The sequence below is a fragment of the Thalassophryne amazonica genome, chromosome 3 (assembly GCF_902500255.1).
Source record: "Thalassophryne amazonica chromosome 3, fThaAma1.1, whole genome shotgun sequence".
Lineage (NCBI taxonomy): Eukaryota > Metazoa > Chordata > Actinopteri > Batrachoidiformes > Batrachoididae > Thalassophryne > Thalassophryne amazonica.
In genome coordinates this window covers 109,970,879-109,986,938 of record NC_047105.1, presented here as the reverse complement: position 1 = coordinate 109,986,938, position 16,060 = coordinate 109,970,879, and the positions used below count along the sequence as shown (strand labels likewise).

General features: G+C 41.5%; 1 protein-coding gene across 1 annotated transcript in view; it reads right to left on the bottom strand.

Moving 5' to 3' along the window:
• grm6b (glutamate receptor, metabotropic 6b) overlaps positions 1 to 16,060 on the bottom strand; it is a 78,961-nt gene that overhangs the window by 38,009 nt on the left and 24,892 nt on the right. Inside the window, exons 4-7 of the mRNA XM_034167299.1 lie at positions 6,333 to 6,487; positions 5,863 to 6,003; positions 5,569 to 5,769; positions 4,779 to 4,918 (exon numbers count right to left, since the gene is read on the bottom strand). Coding sequence (XP_034023190.1) covers positions 4,779 to 4,918; positions 5,569 to 5,769; positions 5,863 to 6,003; positions 6,333 to 6,487 — 637 coding nt within the window. The remainder of the gene's footprint in view (positions 1 to 4,778; positions 4,919 to 5,568; positions 5,770 to 5,862; positions 6,004 to 6,332; positions 6,488 to 16,060) is intronic.

Here is a 16,060-nt window from a genome sequence, read left to right as displayed (position 1 = left end):
GAGCAGCCAGTGGGAACTGCACTGCTGGAAAGTGGAATGCTTGAAATGGCTGTAAATTTCTGGCTAACTGCATATCGAGATCAAGCCTAGACAGTTGTGACTCCGGTCCAGGGTTGATCTCAACATCCCCCGCCAGCAGTACAATAACAGCCAGGTAAAGCAAGTTTGTAGAAGCACTTACATGTTTTGACTTGGCTGGCTTCGACGGAATCTTTTCAGATTCATAGTCAAGCAAAGCTGAATGCAGGAGATAATGACTTCTTGTACATAAAGAAGGCCGGTATGAGTTTATGGCTGTAAACCGACCCCGCATTGATTAAAAAAAAGCTGAAAAATTGCTAAGATAACCCCCAAAATCCATATTCTGTTAGGGATTGTTGGATTTTTAATGGATTTCAACAGTTTGTGAGGTGCATGCACAGTATCTGCGAAACTGTATGGTTCCTTGGTAGCCATCTTGCTACTCCCTCCTCTGGCGTAAGCTGAAGGCCTGCTTCTGCAGGCTAGGCTAGACTAAGCTAATGGCGACCTCCTTCAACTCCAGTCCTGGCTGGGGCCCTCGACGGGTCACCGTCATGGCAAGGGCCTTCAACAAGCTGCGGGCCGTTGTCGCCCACCGACAAAGTGGTCCTTGCTGGAACTTCCCACAAACTGTGGACTGATGTCGAGATCTGGCCCTAGCTGGAGGCCTCCAACGAGCCGCAGGCTAATAGCAACCTCTGCCGAACTCCGGTCCCGGCTGGGGCCTCTCACGGGTTCGTCGCAAACTGACAAGTTTAAAAAAAATCGTACAGCCTCAAACTAAAATACTGACTGGTTGTTGACGAGCACAAACCACAATGTGAGACTTGAAGACATCCAAGAGTGCTGCAGAGTGTCGAGTTAATCCACCATATCCTCATATCCATGTATATATGAGGCAACCCAAATTAAAGGAGAAATTCTGCTTTTAACAACCTGGACCTCATTTCTGGCATAAAATATGGTCATTTACTCACCAATATAACTTTGGTGTGATTAGAAGTCCATAGTTCAAACGATGTGTTCAGTTCAAATCTGAGGCAAACATTCTTTTACTAAGGTGGATTATACCTTTTTGTGGTACACAGCACCAACTGCCGTGACATGTCAATCATCTGTGTCCAATCAGATTTCAGGGGAGTCCAGTGAAACCCTGGCCTCCACTTTAGTTCCACCCATGCCAGGAAGTGTTCAACATTTGACATTTCCTGTTTAACTGTGACTGAAAATTTGGCACTTACTGTTTGAGTGTGAGCTTGCCACTGAGTTCCTGCGAGATTCCATGGGATTTCGTCTGTCAATCCAGGATGTGTTTGACATTTGAACATTTCCTGTTTTACTGTGGATTCAAAATTTGGCACTTAACCATACCATAAGCGAGCTTCGCGTTGTTGCGCGAAGCTTCACTTGCATTATTATTATTATTATTATTATTAGTATTATTATATTATTTTTACTTCTATTTTGTCATTTGATTTTTAAATGGACCACAATGGAAATAAGTGTTTTCACGTTCTTGTGCCATCCATGTACAACCCCAATTCCAATGAAGTTGGGACGTTGTGTGAAATGTAAATAAAAACAAAATACAATGATTTGCAAATCCTTTTCAACCTATATTCAGTTGAATACAACACAAAGACAAGATATTTAATGTTCAAACTGATAAACGTTATTGTTTTTGTGCAAATATTTGCTCATTTTAAAATGGATGCTGCAACACGTTTCAAAAAAGCTGGGACAGTGGTATGTTTACCACTGTATTACATCACCTTCCCTTCTAACAACACTCAATAAGCATTTGGGAACTGAGGAAACTAATTGTTGAGTGTCATGACTGAGTATAAAAGGAGCATCCCCAAAAGGCTCAGCTGTTTACAAGCAAAGATGGGGCGAGGATCACCACTTTGTGAACAACTGCGTCAAAAAAACAGTTTAAGAACAGTGTTTCTCAACATTCAATTGCAAGGAATTTAGGGATTCCATCATCTGCAGTCCGTAATGTAATCAGAAGATTCTGAGAATCTGAAAAACTATCTACACGTAAGCGGCAAGGCCGAAAACCAACACTGAATGCCTGTGACCTTCAATCCCTCAGGCAGCCCTACATTAAAAACTGACATCAGTGTGTCTTACCGCGTGGGCTCAGGAACACTTCAGAAAACCATTGTCAGTTAACACAGTTCGTCGCTACATCTACAAGTGCAAGTTAAAACTCTACCATGCAAAGCGAAAGCCATATATCAACAACATCCAGAAACGCTGCTGCCTTCTCTGGGCCCGAGCTCATTTGAGATGGACAGACACAAAGTGGAAAAGTGTGCTGTGGTCTGATGAGTCCACATTTCAAATTGTTTTTGGAAATCATGGACATTGTTTCCTCCAGACAAAAGAGGAAAAAGACCATCCAGATTGTTACCAGCGCAAAGTTCAAAAGCCAGCATCTGTGATGGTATGGGGGTTGTGTTCGTGCCCATGAGATGGGCAACTTACACATCCCTGATAGCACCATCAATGCTGAAAGGTGCATCCAGGTTTTGGAGTAACACATGCTGTCATCCAAGCAACATCTTTTTCAGGGACATCCCTGCATATTTCAGCAAGACAATGCAAAGCCACATTCTGCACATTCTTTAACAGCGTGGCTTCATAGTAAAAGAGTATGGGTACTAGACTGTTGCCTGCCTGCGGTCCAGACCTGTTGCCCATTGAAAATGTGTGGTGCATTATGAAGCGCAAAATTTGACACCGGAGACGCTGGATGGTTGAACAACTGAAGTCGTATATCATGCAAGAATGGGAAAGAATTCCACCTACAAAGCTTCAACAATTAGTGTCCTCAGTTCCCAAATGCTTATTGAGTGTTGTTAGAAGGAAAGGTGATGTAACACAGTGGTAAACATATCACTGTCCCACCTTTTTGAAATGTGTTATAGGCATCCATTTCAAAATGAGCAAATTTTTGTACAAAAACAATAAGGTTTATCAGTTTGAACATTAGGTATCTTGTATTTGTGGTGTATTCAATTGAATGTAGGTTGAAGAGGATTTGCAAATCATTGCATTCTATTTTTATTTACATTTCACAAAACATCCCAACTTCATTGGAATTGGGGTTGTATTTTTAAAATATTTCCAGTTATATTATGTACTTACATTGAACTTACTAAATAAAATCATGCACGCAGGCATGCATGCACTCACACATTTAATATAAAGATTACGGATGCACAATCCTGATACCAGTGTTGGGATTGCACAGTTCCTCTAACTGCTAATTAGCAAAACTAACTTTCTTGTTAGTGGATAAGCTTTTCAGCTAACTTCGAAAACCATCATCGGACCAATTAGCTTCCGATAAATTTAGTTCCGCAAACTTTTAGTCTGCTAAGGGGTTCTTTTTTTTTTTGCTGGAATAATTAGTAAAGCCGAACAATCAAAAACATTTTAAACCTTGAAATCATACATGTTAATTCCTGTCTTATGTGTTTTGTAGCAATCAGGCAACTGTGAGGAGCTGAGCTCAATGCTACCCCAGCAGAAGGAGCCTGACTACGAGACTGCAAAAAAAAGAAAATAAATCATTTACATACAGTGACCCAGATGTGTGGCAGGAGACATCAAAAGCAAAGTAGTTTTCACTTATGGTTTGATTTATAAACCAAACTAATTCCAGAAAGTTTATTGAATTAACGTCAACTCTGTCATTTTTACAAAGTGAATAATATTGCACATATGTTTTAGTTTTAAAGTAATGTGCTAATTCTGAAGGTTTGATCATTAACACACACAGATGCCAAAAGGCATTATGGGAAAATGAGCCTCCACTCATCACTGGTTGGTTGGTTGGTTGGTTAATTTATTTGTAAAAACAACACACAAGTTACTGTAATGTGTGTGTTGTTTTTTACAAATAAATGTGTATTTGTAAATATGTCATTTTTTCATTTGTAAACAAAAAGCATTTGCAAAACTGAAAATTCTGTTTAAGTGTGATTCAGCAAACAAATAGCAGCCGTGTCATGGTTCACTTTGTAGATTGAGGAACATGCTCAAAAACAGGCCTTTCTGAACAGGGCTGTTTACAGGGCAAGAAGGATGCCGTGGAGCATGAACCTTGTGGTATTTTCAACAATGCATGTCAGAGACATTAAGTAAAGCCTCAAGAAATGTGAAGTTGTGTAAAAGAGATATAATATCTGTCCTTTAACATCACCATTACAATTATATGTTTTGACTAATGATTGCCACCAGTCATACAATCAGTGGCTTTTGGTGTCCAGCAGAACTAAGCTTTGGGAATGAAAGAGTCTGACACATGAGCTCATTTCAAGTGCCATCTAAACTCAAAACCACACATATGTTGAGAGAGACAGAGCAAGAAGGAAGACGTGTCTGCTTTGGCTACATTCCTATAAAATCCTTTCCGCAGGGTTGTGTGGCCTTATTACTATGTTATTTGAGTTTTAGAACATAACCACTGTGGAACAGTCAGAAAGCAACAGTTTACTTCTCTGATTTAGTACATTTCTCTTTGGAAGCGATATTTCTCTGTCATTGATAACCACACCTGCTCTTAATCCATCATCAATCCATCCATCAATCCATTAGGAATACTGTCTGTGGTAACTGTACAGCGCAAAAACATCAAGATTGTCAGTACTGTCCTACAACCACCACATAAACATGGAGAAGTCATGTAAAGATGGATGTTTTGTTGACTTTGGACCTCAAGTGGACAACAAACAAATATTTACATTGAGTCGGAGGTGGTTTGTCCATTGGCCGATGACCTTGTAGCCTGGGTTGGTGGCATTGGCAAATTGGTACTGGAATATATCATAACGACCGGGAGCATCTCCATTCTCGTTGAACATCACTCCAGTTCCTGCACTGCCTGTTTGGAGCATAGAGAATTTTAAATACCTGTAGAATATGCAGTCAAAAAAGCACAAACATGGTCAGTGAGAATGACAAAACAAGCATTCTAAGCTGGAGTTTTGCATCCTCCATCATAATAGCAATGAAAAAAATCCCCACACTCTTGAGTACAGCTGGTCTTTGCTTTCTCCAGACTTGTGCAGTCATGTGAAAGCTGATTCCAGTGTGTTTTCCTCAGTGTGCACACTCTTTCAGTGCACTCTACTCTGTTACCCTAACGTGATTCCTCTGCAGTCCCTTCAGGTGCTCAAAATAAATAAATAAATAAATATCTTCCTTACAAACCAATGTCATCCAGCAGATTCTTTCAGAGAACACTTTTCTCCCCACCATAACCATGATGTTTTTTATGAAAGACGAGGATGAAAAGCAGCAATGTCAGATACAGAGAAGCGTAAAAGAGGCAGCCTGAAGGAGGCGACGTGCTTTGAAGAAATGCACTAGATTCTATAACTGGGTGCATTAGCAGAAGCATCTCAGGGCTCAGTGTTGTCTTCAAGCTGGTTTCCCTGCTGTTGCATTTGCAAACATCTCATTTTAAGCCCTCTGCAACACAGCAGCAATTTAGCTGTCAGGTGGAAGTCAGGTGATTTTATAAGTGCTTACCGTTGAAGTTGACAGAACGAATGTATTGGAGGAGCATCCTTCCTTCCACAGGGTCCATCTGCTCACAGACACTCATGGAGCCAGGACACAGGTCCACGTGCATGTTGTGTAAGGCATGGGCTATGGCGTACACAGCATCAATCACAAACTGCACCTTGCCCTCCTGCTCATACTGAGCATCTCGACTGATTCTCTCCTCGCCTGTCAGAGACAGAAGGTTCAGTGATTACAGAAACAAACCATGTTACAAATGGACTTTCTACAAACGCTCCTCCGTTTGTTACACTTACTCACCTGTGCATTTTCTTCGACCGGGTTCAGACTTTATACCAGTCCGGGTTAATTTGCACTTGAAATCGTCCTCCCAGAATTCTGCAAACCAGATGTTCCGGCGGTTGTTTTCTAGAGATCTTGTTGTGAAGTATTCGTCGAACCCTTTGTTGTTGCACAGATCAGGTTTTATTGCATTGTTTATGGAAATGTCATGCAGCCAGTGAGAGAACAGGGATTGTGGTATTAGTGTAGCATTATCATCAGAAGCTGTTAAGAATCAAGTTACGGCTGTCATACACCTTTTTCATTTACAAGACTAACCCTGTAAAACAACAGTGACAGAGTGAAATTATCACCACCAGACTCGTCAAGCAACATTAACTGCCTTCATTTTGTGTTATTATACTCATTTGTCACTGTCATACCGGGTGGCATACATCCCCATAACAACTGTCACAATTAGACCCACTGAATCAGCCACAATGGCCTACCATCAATAGAGGCTCTTTTAGGCAAGATGGTAACTGCTCCCTCGGCAACCTCCTCCTGGTCTTGAATGGGAGAAATTTTGGACCCCCAGCTGTCAGAGCCAACAAACAGGAAGTGACCTGTCAGATTGGCTGTTTTGGCAGCCTGCAACACTCGCCTGGAAGACATATGAGAACTGTGCGTCAGAACCATTTCAAATTTACACATTTGCTGGTGGATTTTTATGAAATACGGCACCGCAGTCTCGTCTGAACCCTGAGTGATATCGCAGGATTTGACCACTTACAGGGAACCTCCGCTCCGTTGTGCAATGCACAGCGTAACATTACACGGATAAATGGTGTACTGTTTTGTTTTTGGCTGCAATCACCAAAGTAGTCGCAAAAAGTATTTTTTCCGGTTCCTAGTGGAGAAGGGAAGACAAAGCGAGTGGGAGACGTCCTGGCGCTAAGTGTTAGCCTACACAGCTAACCAGAGTAGCTCCGTTCTCTCACCTGCAAAACCGCCTCAACTTGTTTGGGCTCCGGGTCATAAACAAACCACAACACATGTCCATTTAACCACTACATCATCACTTTTTCTTTGTATTTTAATTTTTTTTATGTGTAATTTGCCCAAAAACCCAGAAGTAGAGAAATTACTTCATATGCGTCATATATTAGCCCTTTAGCATCCGGCCTCAAACAAGACTGCGGTGGGTAAAAAAAAAAAGGTTTTAAAAAGATGGCATACAGTTACGTCTAGTATTGGAGAGTTGGGGGTAGTTGTTGTAGTCGGTTTTCCTTTCCTCCCTCCTGTGTTGTTTTTTCTTTCCTTTCCTCCAGTGGATCTGAGAAACACTTAGCTGCTGCGACACGTCTGTCTGTAATTAGCGGCGTCTTCTTAAAACCTGGCTGAGCAGGAGGATGCCGCCAGATTATTCCACTCTGTGTGGTACAGTTGGCCTCTAGTGTCTTGTTCCATCCATTCATTCCTTAAATCATTATCTTGTTTGATACTTTGTTACCTTGCAGATTTACAGCCACCACCAGCTCCACTGGTCCACCTGGTTTCACTCCCTACCTTCCAGCCCTCCAGTGTCCTCCTTCATGGCCTCCACCATTGACTGCATATACCAATTGGATAGTAAATGTGTATTTCTTTTACATTAGCTCTCTGCCTCACTGCATCTTCAATCCTACACTCTGAAAAATCATGCAAGGGGGTAGTAATTCCAGCTTAAAATAAATATGCAATTCTAGTTTAAACGTTTACGTTTGGTACATCTACTTAATTCAGCAAGTCAAACCAACTCAAACATTTTAAAAAGTCCTTACTTATTTTTAAATGTAATTTAAGCGCACAATGTTGTGTCAACTCAACAAGTCATAATATTGTGCTGGCTCAACTACAATATCTACAGTATGTTCTGAGCACTTGTGGGGACCTTCATGAGTCTTATTGAAATGACTGGCATTCAGTGCATCCTCTTCTTGACCAGTCTTGCACTCTGTCGCCCTACATTACACATCTGTATTTTAGATGCGTGGGCCTTTATTTTCGCTATTTATACCTACAATTTCTGTTTTTCATTACCATTTCAAATGGTTTCTCAATTTAAATGAGAAAAAAATGTTTTATGCAAAATAAACAGACTATTTAAAAAAAAATTCTTACTGTTTTTTTTTTCTTACTGCTTAAAATGTTCTCTCAATCTAAATGCTTAGTTTGTTATTTTAACAGTATTTTAATGTACTTAACCCCTTGAGTTTCCACCGCAGACAGTGGGCCTCATGTATCAACGTTGCGTACGGCGATATTTGAGTGTGTATGGGGTGTACGCCAAAACGGCTGCGCTACTTGGCATTTATCAATGCGGTTGTTGGCATACGCTGCGCTGAAAATATACACCAGGTCAAGAGGTGGCGTAAATTATACACCAAAAGGAACCAGCGCTGGAATCCACATAAAAATGAAGATGATCAACATGATAAACAGTGCCATTATACAAATCAATGCATATGTTACATAAATAACACTTTCCTGATTATACTATATAATAATCAATACAAATCCTGCCTTTGCGGGATTGTTATGGAGCACGATCCGTGGTCACAGCGCTGACTGCAAAGAAAGCGCTGCTCGCCTTTTTCTCCAGACTTTGAGCCTGGAGCCAGAGCAGCACTGAGCTTAACTTCATGTGGTGTGATTGTTGTAGACTATGAAATTGATAATAACAACTGTAGTTTCGTCATTCCCTTAATTCGCCTGTGTTGCAACCAGGTTTTCTCGTCTCCATTCGGTTGTCACAATAAAATAAATACAGAAATACATTTAAAAAATAAAGAAATCTGACAGATTAGGAGTGTCTTATTAATTGAGCGAGCAAATATCCACATGTCAAGAATTATTGACATGTGAAAAGAGAATACAGTGGTCCCTCGCTATAACTCCGTTCACCTGTCGTGGCCTCGGAGTCTCGCGGAGTATTTAGTCCAATTTTGCATGCCTTTTTTTTTTACAGTGTTCTGTGTTCTGCGTATCTGTTTAGAAGAATCTTGTTGCCCAGAAGAGAAAAGGGTGCCAAACAACTACTCATAACTGTGTTTGTCACACAGAAACAAACACCTGCTGCAGCAAGATGTGAGTGGGAAAAGGCGCAGCGTCAGGACGCAGAGGCCCGATCTGTGACATACTGGTGAGTCACTATTAATAATTTCTTATGTGTCCGACCTCGTTCGTTGATCGTTAAAATTAATTTGTTAGTTCTAAATGCCATCATAATTATTTATAGGAAAACGTTCTATTTTTATTTCTCAAACAAATGTTTGGGCCTGAAAACAGTTTGGTATTATTTTCCAACTAAGGTTTGAACTTTGAGAGTGTTTACACATGAGAGAAAAGTGAGAAAATGTTCATGCCTGATTGAGAAAGTGTATAAACTGTGTAGTGAGGGGTTTTACAGCTTTGAAATGTCTATAATAATTGTAAAAAATAATGCTAACTACGTCGCAGTTTCGCGTATTACGGGCTATTTTTTAGAACGTAACTCCAGCGATTAATGAGGGACCACTGTAACACTTTATTGATTATATACTACAAAACAATTGATACGACAGCCGCTTTTGGCGCTCTATTGGCACGCGTCGTGATTGGTGAAGTTCTTTTTCATTGCCGTCTTCCCGGCTTCCATGTCGTAAAATGAGGTTGTGTCTGAAGCGGAGCCTGAATATTTATGAGCGTTTATTATAATTACGATCGTTTCCACCCGCCGCATTTATCAATATCACGTAAGGCGTACGCCAGAAATGGTCAGGTGCGCACTGCTTGATACATGTCACGGCAACTTTGGTGTATTTCAAGTTTACGCCGTAAATTTACACCACAAGTGCGCAACATTGATACATGAGGCCTAATAACCTTAAATGTAGAATGGGGTTGTTCAGAAGTACTAATCATTTCACTTTTCCAGCAGTTTGGAAACAACAGATAAAACTTTTCCTGGCTTCGAGAGTTGCAGTATTTATTAACTGACACAATGTAACCTTCGCTGTCACACTGACAACATGTAGCTATAAACTCCGACATACAGTCTGCTGCACTGCCTACAAACTGCTAACTTTTTTCTCTGATCAGCTGTTGAGCCTCTCTCTCTCTCTCGCTCGCTCATCCACACACATGCTATGTAAAGTACACAATTTGTGTGTTTTCTGTGGTTGTTTATTACATCAAGTTAAGGAGATGAGAATTTTTTTTTAACTCGGGCAACAATGCGATGCACCAATAAATGCAAGACGCCTGCAAATGGCATATTTACCGCCAGTTTCTAGGCTATAAAATCTGTAGGCTGTATTGTGAAGCCTCTGAACATCAGACTAGCGATCAGGCCGTACACTGGAAAGGCACAGCTCTTAGCTTCCAGTGAAAAAAGGTAATAGAGTATTTTCTTATCGTATATAAGCTCGCACACCAGGGTTCGATTTTAGCGGTTACCTGGGAACCCATGGCACCCTACTTTGGGGGCGGGCACACAACTCTCTAGACTTGCATTCCTGACTGGAATCCACCTTTTTTATTCGATAACTGTACAGAAATCTATCAAATTTGGACAAAATTTGCACAGAATTTGACTTTCTGAGACCTACACATACACAAAACATCATCAAAAAATGTTCTTCTCCTCTGCTTCTAACACGCGACTTTATTGGCTGCAGCCGCTCCAGTGAGCGTGAATCGGCCAATCAGCACCTGTGTATGAAAGGCAGTTTGAAAGGAATTACTTCCGTAGAGACGTTCAAACATGTTGGGTGCGTGGCTGAAAACCGGTAAATTGTGGGCAGAAAATCTGCAAAATGTGGACACAGGGGGTCAGCTATCGCCCAAAAAACTCGCTAGAACAGAAGAGGAAAAGAAGGAGAAACAAAAGGAATACGAGAAGATCCGACGGACAAATTTCAAACAGCGCTGGTAGGAGGGAATTTAAATGGCTATTGTATGATGGTGAACAGATGTTCTGCAAGATCTACCGAGCCGAGTATGGGAATCTGGACCCCAAGAAAGTTTGTCAGTCAGGGATGGTTTGGCACCGAACTTTTCTGAGGGGCACCAAACTTTTCAGATTTTGGTGCCCTTAAGGCACACAACTATTTATTCTAAAAGGCAAACCCTGTCGCATGCTATTATTTTGAAGCAACACCATAACTGAAGCTGTCTTGACATTTGTTTAAATGTTGTTAAATGTTGATTTGTGAAATATGGTTCTTCTTTTTTATTTCCCCTGACTTAAGTAAATTAAGGTATTAATACACTCAACAAAAATATAAACGCAACACTTTTGGTTTTGCTCCCATTTTGTATGAGATGAACTCAAAGATCTAAAACTTTTTCCACATACACAATATCACCATTTCCCTCAAATATTGTTCACAAACCAGTCTAAATCTGTGATAGTGAGCACTTCTCCTTTGCTGAGATAATCCATCCCACCTCACAGGTGTGCCATACCAAGATGCTGATTAGACACCATGATTAGTGCACAGGTGTGCCTTAGACTGCCCACAATAAAAGGCCACTCTGAAAGGTGCAGTTTTGTTTTATTGGGGGGGGGGATACCAGTCAGTATCTGGTGTGACCACCATTTGTCTCATGCAGTGCAACACATCTCCTTTGCATAGAGTTGATCAGGTTGTCAATTGTGGCCTGCGGAATGTTGGTCCACTCCTCTTCAATGGCTGTGCGAAGTTGCTGGATATTGGCAGGAACTGGTACACGCTGTCGTATACGCCGGTCCAGAGCATCCCAAACATGCTCAGTGGGTGACATGTCCGGTGAGTATGCCGGCCATGCAAGAACTGGGACATTTTCAGCTTCCAAGAATTGTGTACAGATCCTTGCAACATGGGGCCGTGCATTATCCTGCTGCAACATGAGGTGATGTTCTTGGATGTATGGCACAACAATGGGCCTCAGGATCTCGTCACGGTATCTCTGTGCATTCAAAATGCCATCAATAAAATGCACCTGTGTTCTTCGTCCATAACAGATGCCTGCCCATACCATAACTCCACCGCCACCATGGGCCACTCGATCCACAACACTGACATCAGAAAACCGCTCACCCACACGACGCCACACACGCTGTCTGCCATCTGCCCTGAACAGTGTGAACCGGGATTCATCCGTGAAGAGAACACCTCTCCAATGTGCCAAATGCCAGCGAATGTGAGCATTTGCCCACTCAAGTCGGTTACGACGACGAACTGGAGTCAGGTCGAGACCCTGATGAGGACGACAAGCATGCAGATGAGCTTCCCTGAGACAGTTTCTGACAGTTTGTGCAGAAATTCTTTGGTTATGCAAACCGATTGTTTCAGCAGCTGTCCGAGTGGCTGGTCTCAGACGATCTTGGAGGTGAACATGCTGGATGTGGAGGTCCTGGGCTGGTGTGGTTACATGTGGTCTGCGGTTGTGAGGCTGGTTGGATGTACTGCCAAATTATCTGAAACGCCTTTGGAGACGGCTTATGGTAGAGAAATGAACATTCAATACACGAGCAACAGCTCTGGTTGACATACCTGCTGTCAGCATGCCAATTGCACGCTCCCTCAAATCTTGCGACATCTGTGGCATTGTGCTGTGTGATAAAACTGCACCTTTCAAAGTGGCCTTTTATTGTGGGCAGTCTAAGGCACACCTGTGCACTAATCATGGTGTCTAATCAGCATCTTGATATGGCACACCTGTGAGGTGGGATGGATTATCTCAGCAAAGGAGAAATGCTCACTAACACAGATTTAGACTGGTTTGTGAACAATATTTGAGGGAAATGGTGATATTGTGTATGTGGAAAAAGTTTTAGATTCCTGAGTTCATCTCATACAAAATGGGAGCAAAACCAAAAGTGTTGCATTTATATTTTTGTTGAGTGTACTAAAGAAGGTATGTTAACTATTTGCATGGACATTTCTGAGTAGAAAACAAGAAACAAATTAAGTTAGAGCAGCTTTATTTGAATGATGGGACAAGTTAATATTTCAATGCATATTAAATTAATATTAAGTAGGTATTACTTAATTTAGCTTTTGGATATATATAAGTAAAACATGTTTAGTATACTTAATTTAATGGTGTAACTAACACAGGTATTAAGTACAGCCAATGTGAAAATTCAAACAGTACCCACTGAATATCAAGTAGATTTAACTTAATATAGCTTTCAGTGTATTTAATGTTGGTGTAATAGTGATATGCTAGTAACAGTTATTTAATAATACTGAAGTTGGGACAAGTTAAAAAGATCCATGGAAATAGTTAACACACTTTTTTGAGTAGACTCAGTACATTATTTTTTAGAGTGTAATCAATTCTCCCTTTTTTCACAACATAGACTGAAGATGCTTGAGTTTGAGGTGTCACGATAAAAGATGAATATGAGGATGTAGTGTAGAAGTTTGCCTTTAATTTTCTGGCATTTACATCTAAATATTTTAGCTATTGAAGACCATATCACCAATTTTTGGGTGAGCAAATTTTTGTCTTACTGTATGGTCATGAGACTTGGATGCTAATCAGTGACATAATGTGACAATTGGATGTCGTTGGTGCTAGGTGTCTTGGTAAGATCCTAGGGATGGAATGACTTGTGTCAGATGCTTACTTATGGAGGCTCAGATGATGCGTCATTCTTGCATTTGGACCTCAAAATCCAACCTCCTGTCTGCATTGTGACCTCTGGGTAACGGATCAAGTATGGGATTGATTGTTGAGGTGAAATACAGTGGTGACCTTGTGTACCCCTTGGCCGCTACAGTAGCCATGAAGGCCCAACAGGAATCCTGAACACGAGATCGCTAACAAGACTGTGGAGAAACAAGACAGCCTTAACTGTGGGTCAGGTGGAGGAAGTATGGCTTGTAACCCAATGGCTGTGCAGGTGGATGTTGGCTGCAGTAGGTCCTCAGACCCTGATTGTTTGGGACTTCCCAGACAATAAGACCAGCGTCAGGATCCATCAAGGACAGTGTGTTTGTAAGTGTGCAACGACATTCCTACATTAAACAGTCCCAAGCACAGATGTCTCTGGAATGACTCTGGATGTAGATTTTTACCATCCCATCCAGGAAACAACTAACAGACAATGTTCCTCGCCTTCGAGGGATTACCACAATGCACTTTCTTTGTGAGGGAGTGTCAGGTATGACATTTTGGTCATTTGGCATGTATCTCAGTGCATGAATCCAGCACATAGTTGCCTCAGTGTTGAGGACACCAGAAGGTGAGAAGTCCAAGGGTACACCTCCATTTCACCAGGCTGCAGTTGATAGATGGATACTTTTGAGAGGTGGGGATGGGCAGGTTGTTTGTCTGGGTAGTTGAGATCCAGGACCTAAGGTGGCTCTGTGGTGTTTTGGATACAGCAATGCCTGTGCATACTCCTTGATTTAACATGAACATTTCTGGAAAAGATACAGTAAGTCTTAAAGTAAATGACACTTAATATTTGTTTCTGTGTCCCCTCCTCTGAATAAGTGCACCAAACCTGTGACTGTGACTCACTGGCATCACTAAGTCGGTTTCATTATAATTCATTTATTCTTTGACATTAGCCTCTTTCAGTTGTTGTTTGTTTTCAAGGGGTTTCTCTTTTTGGTGTACTTTTCAGGAGGTGAGATGCTTGATGAATTGAGCTTTGGTCTGGTGATTGATAGTTATAAATGAGTGAACCTGTTCCAGAAGCAGCCGTATACAGCCCCAAATCATAACACTAACTTAAGAATGTAATGTTTTGGATCATGAGCAGATCAATTGTTTGTTCACACTTTAGACTTTCCTTCACTTTGCTTAAGGTGAATCTTGGCCTCACCAGTCCATAAAACTTTCTTTCAGAGTCACAGTGGCTCATTTTTGCACTCTTCTGCAAATTCCACTCTGGGCTTCTGGTTCACATCTTGTGGTGTGGCCTCTGTACTCCTAATCTCAAAGCTTCTTCAAACTGAATTGTGACAACTTCACTCCTGCCTTGTGGAAGTTGTTAACATCACTGACATTTGTTGTGGGGTTTATCTTCACAGTTCTTTAGCCACTCCCACACTAAAGCTGCATGGCATTTAGGGGGGCCTGTAGCACTCGCCACTGAACTATCAACTATCTGCCACAAACACGTCCAATACTTGTGTTTTGGTTCAAAACACTCGCCACTCAACTTTACTTGTCACATGGTTGCCGCTTTACACACACACACACACACACACACACACACACACACACACACACACACACACACACACACACACACACACACACACACACACACACACAGCATCAGTGTGACAGGCTAGAAACCACCAGCTTCTTCAGAAATGCCACATCTGCAATAAAATGGCAGAAAATAGTGACAAAGTTGATAAAACACTAGCTAGGAAGCAGCAGACGACTCATGTTCAACAACACTGAGTGCCATGCAAATGCAGTGGACACACGGCAGCAGTTGCCGAGAGCTCAGTGAATATAGCATGCCAGTGGTTGCCACTAACACACCTTCTTTGTGAGAGTAACTTATATATATACTTATAACAAATATTCTGTTATCAGTTGTTTTCTTTGGCCGAAGCCCTAGATCAGGGGTGGGCAACCTGTTCTAGAAAGAGCCATGAGGGTGCAGGTTTTCTTTGCAGCCACTGACTCCACCAGGTGATTTTACTGATTAATATCACTTTGAGCAGATGGAATCAGTTAATCAGTGAAATCACCTGGTGGAGTCAGTGGCTGCAAAGAAAACCTGCACCCTCATGGCTCTTTCTGAAACAGGTTGCCCACCCCTGCCCTAGATGTATGTTACTGCGCACATACGTAAGTGGTCTCTTTCTTTTTCAGAACATTCCAAATTGTCCAGTGTTAGTGCAATGCTCCTGGTTGATTTTCACTCCTTTCTCAGCTTCAAAATTACTTTTTCGACAGCTCTATGGTCTTCATCCTTTTTAGCAATGCCTGGCATCTTCATAGGTGAACCCAAGAATATAATCTAGAGTAGCTGTTTAAAGCTTTTTAACATTTAACCAATCTGTCAATTCACACCTGAGACACAAGAAACACCTGTCAGGCACGTTTGCTCATTCAAAAAGTGGGTAGCCTGACACACACACACACACACACACACACACACACACACACACACAAAACACTGTTTTCTGTTAACACATCTTGATGTAAATTTTAAAATGTCTTGATTACACACCTTCAGTGTTTTGGCCAA